Genomic DNA, 20,241 nt, shown 5'->3' with positions numbered 1-20,241 from the left:
ATGGCTCAACACACATAATCCTGGACATGGCATAGTCTTACTAAATTTCCCTTTGAGGTTTATGAAAATATTTTCAAGTAGACTAAACATGTCTTCAACATCAATGTGGGGGGAAAAGGATAAAATTACCTGTAGCCTCAGAAAATACCACACTACAGAAAATACCAGACTACACAAAACTGTGATAAGAAGTTAGGAAGGGGATTTAGCCATTTAATTCTGGAGCATTTGTTCTATTTCCTGCTCTATTTTTCTTCCTCCTGTTCCCACTAATTATAAATAACTTTTCTTCATCTGTCCACTCCATTAGACTGTGTTTTCCTCCCATTGTACTCTCCCAAGATCTTTGAACAGTTTTTACACTCAGTAGCACTCAATAAATACCACTGATGCTAGTGAGGAAGAAAAAAAAAGGACTTTTAGACCTATTAACTTCGAGGTAACTTCCCCATTCATTCACAAGCATGGTTATACCAATACTTAGCTATCATTTACCTCTTTAACAACATGGCTAATTTCTCTACAGTGTTTATGTTTCCAGCATGGCAAGTATCTTTCTCTGCAAAGGTAGCGCTTTGAATCCTTCTTGGCATCCAGCTAAGCCAATCCAAAGGAAAAACTAATATAAAAATGTATCTTTCTCTCCATCCCTGGGGGCAATGGGTCAAGAGTGCACTAGGCCAAAACTTTCTTCTTCAATTTAAATATCTCCCTTTTCATCAACTTTACCCTCCTTTATCCCAACACAGGTTACTGTGGCAAAAAAGTGAGTGGAGTGTCATAGAAAAAACTTACAGGAGTGGATGAGCTGTGTCTGAGTGTGAATGTAGAGTGAGAAAAGTAGGGGACCCCAAAGAGATCCTCCCTGTTACAGGATGTGAAGCAGAGGAGGAGTTAGCCAACGAAACTGAGAAGGAGTGGTCAGAGAGGTTAGAAGAGAACCAGGTTAACATCATGTCAGCAAAACCAAGGCCTAAAAATCCTTCATGGAGGAGGGAGTGGCCCACAGTATAAAAGGTGGCCCACAGTTAAAAGAGGATTAGGACAGAGATTTGGCCAGAGGGACATCACTGTGGCCTTGCAGAGTGATCTCTCAAAAGAATGAAGGGGTTGAAAGCCTGTCTGATGAGGGTAAAGAGAGAGTTGTTGGGGAGGAAGTGAAGGCAGCAAATATAAATGAGATTTCCTAAGAATTTGGGTAGGAATGGGAGCAGTTTGATGGAGCAGTAGGTGGAGGGGGGCAATGGGACAGAGAGGGGAGACTTGGGCATTTTCCAAGCCCTCTGACCATGCCCTCTGGACCATGGGCTCTAACCAAATCACTACGCAAGTACCATCTGGAATTGCCATTTTACCATCACCTATCAAAGGCATTAAACCAATATCTGATGTTTTTTGGTCAGTAAAGCGCTCACATTACTTTGAATGAAGGTGTGAATTAAAAACTGTGGCCTGTAGAGGGAGGGGAAAACAGTTGTTTTCTTTCTGACTACATTACTGCAATTTCATTACTCCATTTCCATACTAAAGGTGATTACCTTTAAAAAGACCAAAGTTCATATACATTGCGATAGGATGTCTAAAAGATTGCCCCACAATCTTCCAACTTCATTTTAGAAGCTAAGATTGATGGAATTATTTTATGGCAGCATGCACTTTTCTCTGACATTTACAACGAAGATACAGAGAAAATATTTCAATCGCTTTTCTATCTTTAGCTCTCAAGTAAGCAATTATTTTGGCTAAAGGGCTCTTCACAAGTATGGGTGAATTCTGAGGGCTGCATATTTATAAAGATGTCTAACTAATAATAACAACTTGCTTTTAAAACTTATAATTGTAGTGCCATAAAAAGTCCTACATGCTTGAGAGGGATCCAAACCCAAGACAATACTGTACTTGACCCAAAACAGAATCACAGGACTGGAGCTCAGTCTAATCAGTCAATCAGTGCTATTTATTGAGTGCTTACTGTGTGTGGAGCATTGTACTAAGCATCTGAAAGAGTACTATACAAGAGTTTGTAGACACATCCCCCACCCACGCTTGTGGCAGGGTTACACTTAAACCAACCCAGAAAGATGGTGAGAGGAGGGAGGGTTAGATGGGTGGGCCAGGCCTGAGCTGATTCCAGTTTCCTTGGGGGCCAGATAAGGAGACAGGAAAGGTGGTTGGGGCCTGGCCCTGGGACTCAAGGACACATTGCGCTCTCCCAAGACAGAGCTGCTGAATTGAACTCTGACAAGACAAGGTTTGATTTACTTTCCTGAACAATCATCAGTTCTTGCCAACCACTGCTACAGATGGAAGGACCAAGCAGTAGCAGCAGCAGCATCATGCCTTAATGGCTAGAACATGAGCTTGGGAGGCAAAGGACCTGGGTTCTAATCCCGGTTCCGCCACTTGTCTGCTGGGTGCTCTTAGACAAGTCACTTCACTTCTCGGGGTGCCTCAGTTATCTCATCTGTAAAATGGAGATTAAGACTGGGGGCCCCGTGTGGGTCATGGACTGGTCCAAACTGGTTAGCATCTATCTACCCCAGCGCTTAGCTCAGTTCCTGGCGCACAGCAAGCACTTAATAAATGCCTTTTGAAAAAAAATGAAAAAATACTTTTTAGCATCATTGATGAGAAAAAAAGCACTGAAAAAATAGGCTTAGCAGAATGAGATGGAAATCAAGCCTTTGAATCACGACTACTTGTTTTACCTAACACTTGAGTAAATTTGGACCATGTAGAAATGAATCTCGACTGCCAAGTCACTCTACCATGAAGAGCAGCATAACTGCAATATTTCACTATTCCTCCACACACTCAGCCCCTTCTGAAAGAACTCCGATTCACTGTTCCTATCCGTGTAATGGTGGAGACGGATTTCCTGTGACATGAAGCAGCATGGTCCACTAGAAAGAGCACAGGCCTAGGAGTCAGAGGATCTGGGTTCTAATCCCGGCTCTGCCAAATGCTTTGCTGTGTGACCTTGGGCAAGTCACTTAACTTCCCTGTGACTCAGTTCTTTTTTTCTCCCTTCTATTTAGACTGTGAGCCCCATGTGGAATAGGGACTGTGTCCAACCTAACTGACTGGTATCTAGCCCGACACTTTGAAAAGTGTTTGGCACACAGTAAGCGCCCAACAGATACTTTTAAAAAATATTCACTTCCTCCTCTGAAGAGAGGCCCAACAACCAGAAACTCAAGGCTTAAAGATTGAGCACCACCGGGAAGGTTGGTGGAGTTCCTGAACTGCAGAGAACTAGGGTCATGTTTGCTGAGTTCAAATTTCGAGTCTTTCCTTGGCTTGGGGCAGGGAAAGCTTTGTGGTACACTTAGGGCAGGCTGGTGGGATGCCAGGGGGCCGGGTATGCTACTAGCTCAAGATAAATTGTGCTTTTCTCTATTTTGGTGAAAGAAAGGAAGGCGATTAAAAAAAAAAAACTCTGGGGAAAATCAGCATAAGGCTCTTGGTAACATACAACAGCTTTTTGAGAACTTTATCACCACAGCAACTTCACGGGCATCTATTTTGCGTGAACTCGTGATGTACTGGCACTCTGCCCCAGATGTTCTCAGAAAGACTGCTCCCTACAAATCTGAGAGGAAAGAACGCGGCAACCCCGACCACAGTTGCAGATAGATGAGTCCATATGGGTGTGGCTTGTTTAATGCATCTTTTTAAATCAGTCTATGCCCTGGGGGAGATGGAGGGAATTTATTTGAGCAAACAGTACCAGGCAACACTAGGCCTAACCTGTAAAGGAAATTCACCTCACATGGGGCAGTTTTCAGACCACAGACCACAAAACTGGTGCTTATCGCACCACAAGCACTGGGCAGGAATTTCCACCTACTTCTGGGAATGTTTTTCTTAACACGGTTGTATTGTAACTCTGCCAACTCTGTTGTACTCTCCCAAGCGCTTAGAACAATGCTCTGCATATAGCAAGAGCTCAATAAATATCATTGATGATGATGATGATATGGGTCAAGCACAGTCCTAGAGGTAACAATTCTACCTTTTGAGGGTGGTTTTAAAATTATGGAATACATTGTCTGAGGAGCTGATATTCACGAGCATAGTCACAGAGGAGGAGGAAGAACCTTCCAGTTGCCATGGAGACACTAAAAGGAGACATCTGGCAAGTGCTAGGGATGGTCACTACTGCCTAGCAAGCATCATTGGCTAGTATATCTATGGATAAACAGATAAATTCCTACATGTGAAAGGTAACTTTCTGCCATGCTTGGTTACTGTGGTTACAAAAATGTTGAAAGCGACATTTTTCACTCATATTGTTCCTCCAGCTTGGAGCTCTCTCTTCCCCCAAATCTGACATGCCACACCGCTTCCCATGTTCAAAGCCTTCCTGAAACTAACCTCCTCCAGCATGCCTTCCCTGATTAATTTCCAGCTTCCTTAATCATGCAAACCCATCAGACATCTTTAGCAGGTATGAACCTATACCTATTCTCAGCATTTATGCGAACACATTTTTTCAGATATAAACAGCATTATTCATTTTGATTGCTTTGATTGTAAATCCTTTAATGTCTATCTCCCCCATTAGAATGTAAGCTCCTTGTGGGCAAGGAATGTGTCGCTTCCTTATTTTACATTTCCCAAATGCTTGGAAGAGTGCAATGCACCAGGGAAATAATAAATGTTATTAGTACTTACACAGGAGGAGAGGATGGGCACTAACCGCATTAGTCCATTGTATTTACTGAGCAATTACTGGGTGCAGAGCACTGCACTAAGCACTGGGGAGAGTTCAATATAACACTACAACACATTCTCTGCCCACAATTAGCTTACAGTCTAGAGGGAGAGAAAGGCATTAATATAAATACATAAATTATAGATATGTCTATAGGCGCTTGAAGGGCTGGGAGGAAGGATGAATAAAGGGAGCAAGTCAGGATGACGCAGAAGGGAGAGGGAGAAGAGGAAAGGAGGGTTTAGTCAGGAAGGCCTCTTGGAGGAGATGGGCCTTCAATAAGACTTTGGGGGCGGGGAACAAGGAGACCCTCGTGGCCTGGAGTCCCCACAAAGCTGGAAGTTCCAGGGTCCATGGCAGGGTGGATTGATGGATAGGTCTGCCTTTCCTCCTCCTGCCTCTCACAGTGCGAGTGAAATTGTTTTCCCAGCCTCCGCAGCACTGAAAAGATTGTGGCCCCACATAACCATTGCCTAGAGGGATGAAGAGCCCGAGAAGTGTCCTTAACAAGTAGGCTTAGTTTATTTATTTTAGTGTTGTTTATTTGGATAAATTTTCTCTTTAAAATTTTCTAGTTATCTGAAATTTACTCTTACTGTTCTACTTGTCTTTCTCTGCTTATAGTGAGTCCTCTGTAGGAGAGGGACTGTGCCTTAATTTGTTCATCCTGTATTTACCCTCATGCTTTGTACAGTGCTTGGCGCAAAGAAAAAAATACCCAATGGACTCGGTAATAATACCGTGAACAACCCCGTCTCCACCAATTTGACCCCCACCCCCACATGGTCGGGGGTGGTGAAACCGAAAGAAGTGAAAGAATGTTGCTGGAATTCTGCCACTGGTGATGAAAGTATCTGACCAAAGAACCACCTGGAGCAACTTGTGTGGTGAAGAGGCTCACCGGGAATCCTGAAAATAGTTGGCCATCCTGAGCAGTGAAGGCCACAGTGGTTAATGGGGCAGTTACCCTGGCAGGTTGCCTTAGGGTCTATAGTGTTACCGTGTAAGAGCAGCGCTATGCTATGGTCACTTGGGTGGTAAACGGAGTTTGTACATAAAATGAATGCTTGCGCTTCACAGTGAGTGTGGCACCCCCAGCCACCTACTCATCTGTCCTATCAACTGACCCTAAGGGAAAGTAACTGGCAGGGCCAAGACAGTGTGAGTAGCACAGTGCAAACCACAAGCACTAAAATTCATTCCTTTGCCCAGGCTCTTGGTCTTGGAATTGCCTTGGCTGGACGAGAGCTCAACTGTCGTTTGTGACTGGAAACTATGAACAGCCACTAAGACTGCAATTGCTCTCTCTTCTCCCCTAAACAGCAATTATCTTCACAAAAGCCGATCCTGTAACCATGCTGCAGGGTAATGGATTTAGTAAAGGGCCCCATCTAAATAGGGAAACTCTGGGCTGAGTGCCCGAGTCCTGTAGATTCCTGGGGAGTGCTAGAAGATAGTGACCCTCTGACCAACCCTGGAATGTCCTGCCCTGGTCCATACAGAGGAGCATTGTCCCTTCTACATCACCATGGGGTGACCAGGCACTCAGAAATAATTACAGAGCTTTTTTGGCAGGAAAAGAAAAGGAACTTCATTCCTGAAACACATTTGGTTGTCAACATTAGTTGAAATAATCTTTGGAAGAAAAAAGTTTTCCATTCTGTAATCATTTTATGAAATTTGACAAAATTAAAGCTCCTAAGACGTACAAGACCTTACTTGGGAAATACCACGATCACTGGGAAGAAACATTCTTTAACTTACCCGATAACTCTTTAGCCTGATGCAATCTACCTTCATGGAGACAAATCTTTCTTGAAGGCATCCTACGAGATCGGAGCAGAAACTGAAACCGCCTTAAAGTACACTGAGAACCACTCAGTCCTAAAATAAAAATTAGTAGAAAAAAAATTAGAAGGAAAAAAACTGAGCAAGAGGCTCTCTAATATCAGTGTGTTGCATGAAGCACAACCTTCCATTATGATAATAAAAATCACTTTGTCTTGTGAATGTTTCAGATCATGATAAACCATAAGGATTTTACAAGCTCCATTATTTGGGGGGACGAGGGTAGGCTTATAAGAAATCTATGCCGGCAGTGTGTTTACGTGGTGGGAAGAGCACTGTGTTGGTCAGAGGGATAAAACTTTTCACTGCCATGCACAAGTGTTGTGTTCTGCGTTCAACCAAAAGAGTATATAAATTCAGGCAGGTACACTGCATGGGGACATGGCCAGGTTGTATTCATTTTTGTTTCTAGATTAATCTCCCCAAAAAGTTAACTGAATAAGCTAAGTTACTACTTTCCTCATTTTACAGTTGAGAAACGAGTTATGCAGAGTCTGACTTGGATAATGGCCCAGTTTTCAGTCCACTCGTTCACACTAGATCACTTGTAGAGGCAGTCCTGGGACTTATGTCACAACTGGTTCCTGAATTGCTTGAATCAATTTTCTCATAAGAACAATATCCTAAATAAGCACTGATTCCAGAACTGAAGCTGATTATCTTTGAGCTTTTTAACATATCAGAACATATTGATAACTCTGTAGAACATTCTTGTCGTGAGCAACTAAAGACATAAAACAAAGGACCGAAAAAACATAAGTAGTTTAAATCAGAAAAATAAATGTCTACACTCATTTACTTCTTGCTATCTGTTTTCTCTCTATGTTTCCCAAAACATGGTACGTAGGAAGTAGGAAAATACATAATTCTCCTTTTTAGGGGCTAGATCTAATAAAAAGGCCTACCTGGGCAATAAGTGGGACTTTGTTTAACTAAAAATTATAAAAATATATTTTATAAAAGTGATTTTTATTACTTCATTTCAACAAGTTTAAAAAACTACCATAACATTTTTAATGGTTCAATTTTTAGATTTGTCCCTTAATTGTCACAACTATATGGACATACTCTACTACACTATTTTTGTTCATCAATAAAGTAACATACAAGTTTATTTCCCTGCCAATGGGCTGAAACCCAGAATAATGAGACAGGGTACCTAAGTAAATTAATCAAAATGCTAGAAAGCACACTTACCTGTCCACGCTAGTACTATGCGTTATAAGCACACATCTCCAGTGTAGTTTTGTTGCACATGTGAATAAATTTAAACTATAGCCTGCAATTCATCTGCAATCTACAAGTGAAATGAACTTGGTCTGAACTATTTGTAATGGGTTAATTTCCAAACCTCAGTAAGGCTATGACATTTCACACAGACTTTGACAAAAGAAGCTATTCTTTAAACTTTAAAATATTTCATTCATTCATTCATTCATTCATTCATTCGCTCAAGTGTCTTTTGCTGTCTGTGTGCGGAGCAGAGCTCTCCTAGGCAAATTACCTAGACATCTTGCAAAACAGAAAATAAGACATTGTCACTGTCTTCAATCTGATGAAAATTTGGATAACAATGTCAGTGTTTATCAATTTATTGATATTATGAATGTACATCTCTGAAGATAACCCCTGGTGAGAATACTCAAAAAAGGTATCATTTACATGACTAAATTTCTTCAGCTAAATCTTAAAAAATTGATCCAGCTCTTTTAGACATGTTTCTGACTAGTAGAAATGTAAAAATTAACTCAATCACATTAATTGAGCACTTAATATGTGCAGAGCACTGTATTAAGTGCTTGGAAAGTGCAATAAAGCAATAAAAGAGAGACAATCCCTGTCCAAAAAGGAATCACAGGGGGAAGAAAGACAATCAATGCAAGTAAAACTGACATATAAACAGAACTATAGCTATATGCATAAGTGCTTTGGGGCAGGGAGAGAGGCGAAGAGCACGTAAAAATGACAAATGACAAAGTTTCGATCCAGTCCTTTTTGAATTCCCTGTCTGTAAAATTTGGTTTTGGGGATTGGAGATATAAAATAGAGTGAGGCTGAAGAGTGGATTCGAACAAATCAATCAGTAGTGTTTAGGCAGAGCCTACTATGTGCAGCAGAGCACTATACCAAGCAGTGTACTAAATGAAGTCTGTCACAGATTTAAAATGATACAGTAGTATATAGAAGTTCAATTCCAAAGTACAAGGAAGCTGCAGATGTGTGCTTCTTTGCCTGTGGCTGCATTAGTACCTGTGACTAGATCCCCGAGCTGGGGAGGGAAGAGGAGGAGAGTTAACAGATGGAGGGAGACGGAGGGAGGGAGATGGACGGGGGAAGCACTAGAGCTAATTTTATTATTCACAGCCTATCTTGAGCCAAGGAAGAGTTACAGATCTCTTCTCCCCAAAAAGCTACATATAGCCACCCTTCATGTTTTAAGACAATATAACTGATTTGAGAATTCATCCCTGTGAAAGTCTTGGTTCACCCTAGACGTTTGCAGAGATTAGGACACCTTTTCTAGTGCCTTGCCCAATAAAGAGCTATCTACCTAGAGAGAATGTTAGGGCCAGGGGTGAAGGGAAGGAAGGGGCATCCTAACAATAGCAGGAGGTTCTTGATTCATGCTGAGTTTACATTGAGCCAATAGCCTGCACTACAGAAATGGCTGCCAAGCGTATCGCATGCTGATATAGTTGCTATTCTTCTTATAAAACAATCTAAAATGCAGCATTTCCCTGTGTTTAATTCCACATTGTATATTTGCTGTAATTTGGTAAGTAATAAATCTTTCCCCTCCTTAAAATGTACATTGTTCCAACCAGGATTCTTAAGATGGATCAGACTAGGGATGTGTTATGGAAGAAGAGAAAAACAGGCCATGAAATAGAGAGAAGCTTTTGAGAAGCAGAATGGCCTAGTGGAAAGAGCACAAGCCTGGGAGTCAGAAGACGTAGGTCCTGATCCCGGCTCTGCCAGGTGCTTGGCGTGTGATCTTGGGCAAGTCACTTAATTTCTCTATGCCTCAGTTTCTTCCACTAGATAATGGGGATTCAAGACCTGTTCTCCCTCCCATTTAGGCTGTAAGCCCCACATGGGACAGGAACTGTGTCCAACCAGATGAACTTGTATCTGCCCCAGTACTCAGAACAGTGCTTGACACATAGTAAGCGCCTAACAAGTACCATAAAAAATAAAAAAAAACAGGACCGGCACTCTGTTCAACTCACCTCCTGGAAGGATGTCTTGCCCCACCCTGGCCGTTATTCTTTGAGTTTGACCTTATAGTGATCTGTTAAAGTTTTGCTTTCTAGGACGAGGCTCTACCACATCACACATTTCCAACACGTGACCATGCCTGGTTGGAAAGTCAAACATAGAAACCACAACATTAAATCAAATATTTTCTTTCTTCTCCCTCAGTGCCCTCCCTTGCTCCCAACAACCTCACTTTGGAGGGAGGATGTTTCCCTTCTTGACACGCCACGTCAAAACTAAACACCTACTGTGGTGGCAGAGAGGTAAAGAAGCAGTATGACAGAACACAGGAGTGGAAGCCAGGAGACCTGCATTCTAATTCCAGCTCTGGCAGCTATGTGCCTTGGGGCAAGTCATTCAAATGTTCTGCACCTCAATTGCCTCATCATAAAATGGGGATAAGATACTTGTTCTCCCTCCACCCTGAGACTGTGAGTCCTGCACAGGACAGGGACTGTGTCTGATCTGATTATCTTGTATCTACCCAAATACCACATTATTATTCTATAGAATCGTAGCCCTTTGAAAGAGCCCTTCTCATGAGTGTTCACTGAGGAATAACATAGCCTAAAGTTAACGTTTACAAAACCCTTTGTTTAAACTTCATGTTTCTTCCATTCAACAGTTTAGGATTAAAGATTAGAATTTCGTGTTTTTCTTTTCAAAATATTTTTATAAATGCTTAATGTTTTTTTCTCTGGCACTACCTTGCAGCAAATCACTAGTTTATCCCATGGCACTTAGTACCTTCTCCTTCACCAACATTATTTTCTTACTACGTCCCAAACACTCTGCTAAACTCTAGGGGCAAAACAAAATAATCTGAGACTGAGGAGGATGTGGCAAGCTCCAAATACAGTACAATAATGTCTTAAAGAAAAACTATAAGAAGAAATCCATTCACTTCTAGTCTTTGAGCTCGTTGTGGGCAGGGAATGTGTACTCTCCCAAGCACTTAATACAGTGCTCTGCACACAGTAAGCACTCAATAAATACGACCGAATGATTGACATGTGAAAAGAGCAGTGTTTGAAATCAAGTTATAACATACAACTGTTTTAGTCAGAACAATAAATCCATCAGACAATCAACATCTCCAGATTTCTCCAAGTCTACATGCTCACTAATATATGCTAAGTATTATTCCCCTGAGTTATACTTGGATCTAATTTGAAAGGAGGAATTCTTTAATATATAGCTAGTCCTGAGTCTTTTCAGTATTATGCTTTTAACTTCATAAATAATTACCTCTTTCACTCTTTTAATTTCAGTTGCATGACAGTCACTTCAATAAAAATAATCATTCTGGGGTTGAACAGTCTCCTTAGCATAGTACTCTAAAGGCTTTATGGTCTTTAAGCATAGAACTGCATACCTCAAAGATATGTGCCATACAATGAATAGCTCAAAGAGGAATGCAGTAAATGAATGACAAATGGGATATGTAACATTCTAACAAGACTCAAAAAATTTGTAACCACCTTTCCAATTCTTCCCAATTACCAGACTTCCTTCTCAGACTTGAAAAAAAAAGAAATCTTTTCAGTATAAGGGGTTAATTGATAGGTACAATTATCAGACTTCTACAAGAAGATGTCTCCTATTTCTGCCCCAATTAGCGCTCTGTGCTCAATGCCAAATGAGGAAACAGCAATGTAACCACAATCTATGTCCAGTTAATTCAATTTTAGATTAATATCTCCCTATTCCTTCCCCAGTGACTGAAAATTTTAAACTATCCAAAGTTGTAATTTCCCCCCAATGGATAGAACAGTGCTCTGCACACAGTAGGCGCTCAATAAATACAATTGAATGAATGAACCCTAGGAATATCGGGTGTTATCTCTGCAGAATGTGGAACTGCTCTGCTAACTGCCCTCCCCCTCCTCACCCCTGCCAACAATTCTTATCAGTTCTTAGTGGACCCCAGGCTCCTATGACCACCAAAAAAATCACTCTAGTCTTTTTGGGGATTGGGGGAGAGGGAGGGGCGATTCCCACTGCTCAACCTTAGCAACTTAGCCTAATGGATAGAGCACGGGCCTGGGAGTCAGAAGGGCCTGGGTTGAAATTCTGGCTCCGCCACTTGTCCGCTGTGAGGCCTTGGTCAAGTCACTTCTCTTCCTCTGTGCCTCAGCCACTTCATCTGTAAAATGGGGGTTAAGACTGTGAGCCCCATGTGGGACAGGAACTGTGCCCAACCTGATTATCTTCTACTTGAGAGCCTCACGTGGCACGACCTGATTACCCTGTATCTACCCCAGCGCTTAGAACAGTGCTCTGCACATAGTAAGCACTTAAATACCAACATTATTACCTCAGGGCTTAGTACAGTACCTGGCACATAGTAAGCGCTTAACAAATACCACCCAAACCAAGCCCTGCTTTCTGACCTGAGGAGAAGAACTGGGGGTGAGGGGAAGGGAAGGGCTCCTCCAATGCCAACCTACTCCTTGTACCTCTCTCTCGTTTATCTCACAGCCTACCTCTCACCCAAGTCCTGCCTCTGGCCTGGAATGCCTTCCCTCTTCACAGCCGTAGGATTATCACTCTTCCCATCTTCAAAACCTGGTGGAAGGCACACCTCCTCCAAGAAGCCTTCCCTTTTCTTCCACTCCCTTCAGCTTCGCCTTTACTCGCCCAATTTATTCAAACTCCCCCAGCACTTTTGTACATAACTGAGCTTCCCCTTTTCCCTCTGCTTCCCCTCCACCCCCCCTTCACCTCCCCTCAGCTAAGAGCCCCTTTCCCCCACTTTCCCTCTGCTCCTTCCCCTCTCCCTTCCCCTCAGCACTGTGCTCGTCCCATTTGTATATATTTTTATTACCCTATTTATTTTGTTAATGAGATGTACATCCCCTTGATTCTATTTATTGCTCTTGTTGTAATGAGATGTACATCCCCTTGATTCTCTTTATTGCTATTGATTTTGTCTGTCTCCACCGATTAGACTGTAAGCCCGTCAATGGGCAGGGACTATCTCTCTCTGTTGCCGATTTGTCCATTCCAAGCGCTTAGTACAGCGCTCTGCACCTAGTAAGCGCTCAATAAATACTATTGAATGAACGACTGTAATTTAGTCATATGAATGCCTGTCTCCCCCTCTAGACTGTAAATCCTTGGCGGGCAGGGAATGTGCCTGCTGTAGTGTACTCTCCCAAACGCTCAGTACAGTGCTCTCCACAGAGGAGGAGCTCCACCGATACGACTGACGGCGGAAGAAGGCCCCTGTGTGGTCCCCGAAGGCGAGGTCGGTCCTGCCGATGGGCGCGGGTCCCTGAGGCTCGGGGGCTGCGGGGGGAGGAGGAGGCGTCCGGCTGCTATGGGGGGCGGCCCTGCCCCCCGCCCCCCGCAGGGACCACGAGCCCGCACCCCCGGGCGGGAAGAGGGAGCGGCTGGAGGGACGCGAGGGCTGCGGGAGGAAAATGGCCAACGTCGCCCACCCCCTCGGCCTCACTCTTCAGGCCTCCCGACCTTACGGGCTGCCCTTAGCCCCTCCTCGGGTCCCTCAGCCTCGCCTCATGTTCCTCAGCTCCGCCTCATGTCCCTCAGCTCCGCCTCATGCTCCTCAGCCCCGCCTCATGCTCCTCAGCCCCGCTTCATGTCCCACAGTCTCGCCTCGTGTCCCTCAACCTCGCCTGATGATCCTCAGCCCCGCCTCATGTCCCTCAGCCCCGCCTCATGTCCCTCAGCCCCGCCTCATGTCCCTCAGCCCCGCCTCATGATCCTCAGCCTCGCCTCATGATCCTCAACCCCGCCTCCTGTTCCTCGCCTCCGCCTCTTCTCCCTCAAACCCTCCGCCTTTCCATATTCTCCGCCTTCCTTTCCTCTCCTTTTCGTGTTCCTCGTATCCCTCCGCCCTTCCCTGGCTCCCTTTCCATATCCCTCCGCCCCTTCCCTGGGCCTTTCGATGCCTCCTCCCAGGCTCGGCCCCTTCTCGTGTCCCTCCGCCCCCCGGCCGGATCCCTCCGCCCCCCCCCCCCCCCCCCCGGCCGCCTCGCCTGTCGGTCGCACGGTGTCCCTCCGCCTCGGCCGGCGGGCTGCGGTGGCCTGGCGTTTCTCCTCCCGGGGTGGGGGGGAAGGCGGACATCCTCACTCAGTGTCCTTTCCTTCCTCGTCCTCAGGCCGGGCAGCGCGGCTTCGTTGGTCATGTTAATGCTTCTTGTCGCCGGCTGAAGAAGGCTCTTAGCCAGTGTCAGGGGCCACTCTAAAAGCACACGGCCCTCTACTGTCAGTCCCACGTGGGACAGGGACTGGGCCCGACCTGATTATCTTATTAGCTTATAGATTATAAGATAATCACCGTGGCTTAGTGGAAAGAGCACCGTCTTGGGAGTCCGAGGTCGTGGGTTCTAATCCCGCCCCCTCCACTTGTCAGCTGTGTGAACTCGGGCAAATCACTTCACTTCTCTGGGCCTCAGTTCCCTCCTCTGTAAAATGGGGAGGAAGACAGTGAGCCCCACGGGGGGGCCAACTGATTCCCTTCTATCTACCCCAGTGCTTAGAGCAGTGCTTGGCATATAGTAAGGGCTTAACAAATACCATCATCATTACTATTATTATTATAACTACCCTGGCGCTCAGTACAGTGTGGTTCAGTGGAAAGAGTGGCTTGGGAATCAGAGGTCGTTGGGTTCAAATCCCGACTCTTGCCGCTTGGGGCGAGTCACTTAACTTCTCGGTGCCTCAGTTACCTCATCTACAAAATGGGGATGAAGACTGCACCCCACATGGGACAACCTGATCACCTTGTATCCTCTCCAGTGCTCTGCACATAGTAAGTGCTTAACAAATGCCATTATTATTACAGCACCTGACACATAGCACTTAACAAATATCATTTAAAAATTTAAAAATAAGCAAATGCCCTAATAATAATGAAGGATTTACAATGCACCAAACACTATGCTGTATGCCGGGATAGATACAATATAATCAGAGATGCAGCATGGCGTAGTAGATAGAGCTTGGGAGTCAGAAGGACCTGGGTTCTAATCCAGCCTCTGCCACTAGTCTGCTATGTGACTTTGGCCAAGTCACTTAAATTATCTCAGTAACCCCATCTGTAAAATGGGGATTAGGACTATGAGCCCTTGTATGATATGGACTGTGTCCAACCTGATTAACCTGTAACTACCCCTGCACTTAGAACAGTGCTTGGCACATAGTATGCACCTAAATACCATTAAAAAAATATTAAGACAGTGTTTTAAGTATGTAACTCAAAAGTTCTTATTGAATGAAGTCAGATAGCAACAGGAAGCAATGAGAACCTAAATTGAGGCAACCTTGTAAATAGCATTTATCTATTTGACAAGGGTGAGAAGTAGTTTGTGAAAAGAATGGTTTTGTTCATTTTATTACCTGTGTACCTCTGTTGGCAGCAAGGGAGAACAGTAAATATTGTGCGGAGAGGTAAATTTTAGATAATACTTCTTCACAAAGTCATATTAATACAACAAAAAGAGAGCAGATAGGAACACTGCAAAATCCAGAAACACAAATCACTCAAGACTTTCAGCTGAAGTATTGTTCAACAGTACCCACCAATTTTATTTATTTTTTTAATTAATGGTCTTGTTCATTCTTGAAAGCATTTGAGCAGTTGAGATCTGCTACGGGGAAAGCTTCCTTATGTAGAGATATCAGAATTCAATTCATATAGAAAACTTGGTAACGCCACAATTAAAGCAAGGAACATATTTTAATTAGTCTTTAAAATCACTATCAAATAGACCCTACAATTTCCCACCTGAAAGCTCCTGAAATCCACTAATGGATTTTCAACACGCTTGGATCTGTACCCTTTAGGCACTTGATATCAGCCCCACAGCATTTATGTACATATCCATCTGTCTAGCTCTCCAACTAGACTGTAAACTTGTTGTGGGCAGGGAACTTGCCTGCCAATTCTCTTGTACTCTTCTAAGCGCTAATACAGTGCTCTGCACACAGTAAGTGCTCAACGAATACCACTGATTGACTGATGAATCTTGGTAACTCCACATGGTTGGTCATAAAGTCCCCAGTTAAGCTCTGGATAAACTCCACGTAGACCAAAACCCCAAAATAATAATATCAATGATGATGATAACTTTGCATCGTTCAGAGCAAAGCACTTATAGACATTACATAAATGAAAGCACAATTAATTATGGTATTGAGATATTTCTTAGGCACTTACTATGCATCAAGCACTGTACTAAGCTCACAGTTTTTCAATAGGAAGAAGAACAGGTACCGAAAAGTAGTAAGAAATCTTCTAGATATGTAGGCTCCAGGTCTCTCTATTTCAATAGATCTGTCTCATAGAGAACAAATGACCCAGAATATGCAAAAGTCCTAATTGGTATGCAATTAGCATAGCATCTCCCCCTTCCTGGCCCCTTCTTCGATTCGCACGGGATCAAATAGGGAGCTGGAGACAATAATGGCTCCGCTGTGTTGTCCAGCTGGCTCCCAGTTAGACAAGTCAAGTCGGCGGGCCTTGTTCAGAATCAAAACTTGAAAGATTACCGTTTCACCGCCAATTTACCTAAGGCTGTCAAGCACAAGCTTTAGAGGCGATCTCTGGAATCGTGCAAATGCTTCAGACGTGACCGAACGTTCCCCACCCTTGGTGGGGGATGGACACCGGCTCTGGGCCGGGGCGAAAACTTGATTCCACTGTCCCCCTCTGACTGGATCAGTACTTGAGTGGGTAGTTGAGGCGGATGAGGGCAGTGGTGCTGTACGCTCCTCCGGAGCCCAGGCCCTGGCAGCAGTACTGGACTCTCTTGGCCAGTATAAAGCAGTCATTGAAAGGACACAGCTGCAGGAACTGGGGAGGGGGGCAAGTGGGATGGGGAGGGGGGAGGGAGTACTAAATAAATCCTCAGGGTGGGATGCAGAAGTCATGTGTGACCCCAGCGTGATACAATGCATTTATGAATGAAAAGATTAGAACCTAATGGTGTGGCAGCAGTTCATGCAAAATTAATTGACACTGCAGGCAGTGCTGAAATTCCTTCCATAAAGGGGTTCGCTGCAGAAAAAGGCCTCCTTAATTGACAGTCGTAGTAGGGAGATCAAGAATTCAAAGGCATGGGGATTGAATTATTCTCTCATCTGAAACTGTGTTCCCTCCAGATTAAGGACGAAACCTATTATGCTTAAGGATGACGTCTGGGGATCTAAAAAAGCATTCCCTGTCACGGCAGCCGGCTCGGTCTGGATCCGAACCGGAGGGTTTGGGTCTGGACTGAGAAGCTGCCCCCCCCCCCCGGGGGGATCTGGGCCAGCTTCACTCATCTCTGGGCTGGTTTTGGCCTCGGGACTATCTAGAAGTTTGGGTCTGCTTTATAGGATGACCTCACAGGTTCCCCTGCATACCTAAACAGGTGTGACTATTCCTAGAGAAGCAGCGTGTCTCAGTGGAAAGAGCATGGGCTTGGGAGTCAGAGGCTGTGGGTTCTAATCCCATCTCTGCCACTTGTCTGCTCTGTGACCATGGGCAAGTCACTTACCTTCTCTGTGCCTTAGTTGCCTCATCTGTAAAATGGGGTTTAAAAGTGGGAGCACGTGGGACAACCTGATTACACTCTGTATCTATCCCAGGGCTTAGAACAGTGCTTGGCACATAGTAAGCACTTAACGAGTAACATTATTATTATTATTATTAAAAGGGAACCAGGTTAAAGAGGACTTAATCGGGGAAGGCTTCTGGAGGAGATGATTACCCTGTATCTACCCCAGGGCTTAGAGCAGTGCTTGGCACATAGTAAGTATTTAACAAGTAATATAATTATTAGAGAAGCAGCGTGGCTCAGTGGAAAGAGCACGGGCTTTGGAGTCAGGGCTCATGAGTTCGAATCCTAGCTCTGCCACTTGTCGGCTGTGTGACTGTGGGCAAGTCACTTCACTTCTCTGTGCCTCAGTTCCCTCATCTGTAAAATGGGGATTAAGACTGTGAGCCTCACGTGGGACAACCTGATTCCCCTATGTCTACCCCAGCGCTTAGAACAGTGCTTGGCACATAGTAAGCGCTTAACAAATACCAACATTATTATTATTATTATTACTATTATTATTTAGGAGGAAACCAGGGAAAAGAGGACTTAATAGGGGAAGGCCTCTGGAGGAGATGTGACTTTAATGAGGCTTTAGGTTCTAATTGCTGCGATACTGCTTGTATTTCTGGATCTTCCTCGGAAGCACAGTGGAGTTCTCCTCTAGCACCTATGCAGTCCTTACCTGCCCAAGGTTTTAGAGGAAAGAAATGAAGAGCTGGGTGTTTTCAGTGGAGTTTTTTTTTGGTTTTTTCAAATGACATTTTTCAAATGGAACATAGTAAGCCCTTAACAAATACCATTAAAAAATGGCATCTGCTGAGCACTTGAACCCCTATCTCCTGACTGCCAGTCCTATGCTCGAGCCACTAGACCACACTGCCTCACGCGACAGACAACCTTACTAGCGCAGTATCTTTCCTGTGATTTTTTTGAAAATCTATCAAACGTTATTACAGTTCTACTAAAGGAATTTAAACTTCGAACTAGTGAAATCCGGTTCCGTAAAAGTCAAATTTTGGTAGGTCTGAGCCACAGTAAGTGTGTTTAGTACTGAGCATTCTGTGCCATTAGATTGGAAGTCAGGAAGGCATTACAATTGTTCTTTAATGTCAATCAATCAATGGCATTTATGAGCACTTACTGTGTGCAGAGCACTATACCAAGTGCTTGGAACCTCAAACTCTTAGTTCAGTATTCCAGAGCACATGACCTCATAATGGATATTTGTTGACTGATCATTCCAAGTTTGGTATTCCATGGTCCTGAATCGCCATTTTTAAAATGGTTACTACGATTCTCATCAGTGTGGCGTGCTGGGAGAGCTGCCGCACACCCATTCCCTGTGTGGCCTTGGGCATGCCACTTAACCTCCCCATGCCTCAGTTTCCCCAGCTGTAAATTGGGGATAATAATACCTGAACCCTACCTCGCAGGAGTGGTGCAAGGAGTAAATAACTGATGTTAGGCACTTTGGTAATGAAAGCACCACATAGAAACACCTAGACTGTGAGCCCTCTGGGGGACGGAAAATGTCCGAGCTGCTTACCCTTGATCTATTCCCAGCGTTTAGAACAGTGTTTGATGTAGTAAGCGCTTAATAAATATCATTATTTTTATTATCATTACTATTATTATATCTGTTAAGCAACTACTAACTGTCAAGAACTGTTCTAAGTACTGAGGTAGATATAAATTAGACAGGTAAGACATAGGCCCTGTCTCACATGGGACTCAGTTTAAGTAGTGAGGAGAACAGTCACTGAATCCCTATTTTAATCTATCATACTTATTGAGTACACACTGTGTGCAAAGTGCTGTACTGAGCACTTGGGAGAGTACAATATAACATTATAACAGAGTTGGTAGACATGTTCCCCGCCCATTACAGGCTTACAAATGAGGAGACTGTGGTACAGAGAATGAAGTGACTTACCCAGGGTCACACAGCAGGCAACTGGCAGAGTTGGGATTAGAACCCAGGCCCCAGCTCTTTTCACTAGGTCACACTGCTCCTACTCATTCAAAATTCAGCCTTTAAATTATTTTTAAGTTATATTCAGGGATGCTTGAGATATGCAATTCGACCCGCTCTGCACGTTATTTGAACTTAGCTGTTGGAGACATTGCACAGAAGTTTCGTTGCTAGCTTGGATTTTTTGGTTCTTTCCAAAATACACTGAGCAATTGCGAACTTTTCTAAGTATGTGAATCACAGATAGTTTAAGAATGTGAAATGCTTGCCAACATAATAAGGGTCTGTTACTCCCTCGGTGGCAGTCCTGTTCTTCACACCAAAGGCTGGGCAGTCTGGATTTTTAATCCAAATGACACCAAGCCCCTTATTATGTATGGTCAACGAACCTCCCTGCTGTTGTTAGATGATCTGTTGTTTCAAGAATGCCTTTCAGGGGCCCCCAGATAATCAGCTTCAATTGATTATTCAGGATCTGGGTATCCAGTTTGTGAACTCTCCAGACACCTTTCTTTTCTTCCTCCCTAACTTTTGGCCATTTCATTGCTCCATGAGAGCGGGGACAAGGACAGGAGAGATGGCGAAAGTCAATTTTACCGCTTGTACTTTTACTACTTCTAGGAAAAGATTTGGTGGCAAAATAGGTTGAAATGCTGTCCCAAATCCTGTCCATTCTTTGCTCCCCTTTTGCCACATGAGAACGGTGGGAGCATCTGCTACACTACACATCTGCTTTGATTGTGCTTTCACAGATGCTTAATATAGTTCACTAAATACCACTGATTGATTTCTTGTTTGGCCTAATTCTATGAAAGAAGGGTGGGATGTTTACATACCCCTCCCTAGTGATGCCTAATCAGGATGTTCCTAGAATTATGTGATTCAAGCCATCTGAG

General features: G+C 43.9%; 1 protein-coding gene across 1 annotated transcript in view; it reads right to left on the bottom strand.

The window, feature by feature from the left end:
• Positions 1–16,621, bottom strand: part of PRTFDC1 (phosphoribosyl transferase domain containing 1) — a 101,417-nt gene extending 84,796 nt beyond the window's left edge. The window contains 3 exon segments of the mRNA XM_007667881.3: positions 6,482–6,594; positions 13,037–13,218; positions 16,359–16,621. Of these exon segments, the coding sequence (XP_007666071.2) occupies positions 6,482–6,594; positions 13,037–13,218; positions 16,359–16,621 (558 nt within the window).
• Positions 16,622–20,241: the final 3,620 nt, after the last annotated feature.

This window comes from Ornithorhynchus anatinus, chromosome 13 (genome assembly GCF_004115215.2).
Source record: "Ornithorhynchus anatinus isolate Pmale09 chromosome 13, mOrnAna1.pri.v4, whole genome shotgun sequence".
Classification (NCBI taxonomy): domain Eukaryota; kingdom Metazoa; phylum Chordata; class Mammalia; order Monotremata; family Ornithorhynchidae; genus Ornithorhynchus; species Ornithorhynchus anatinus.
The sequence above is the reverse complement of the archived record's forward strand: the minus strand, read 5'-3'. Positions and strand labels throughout refer to the sequence as shown.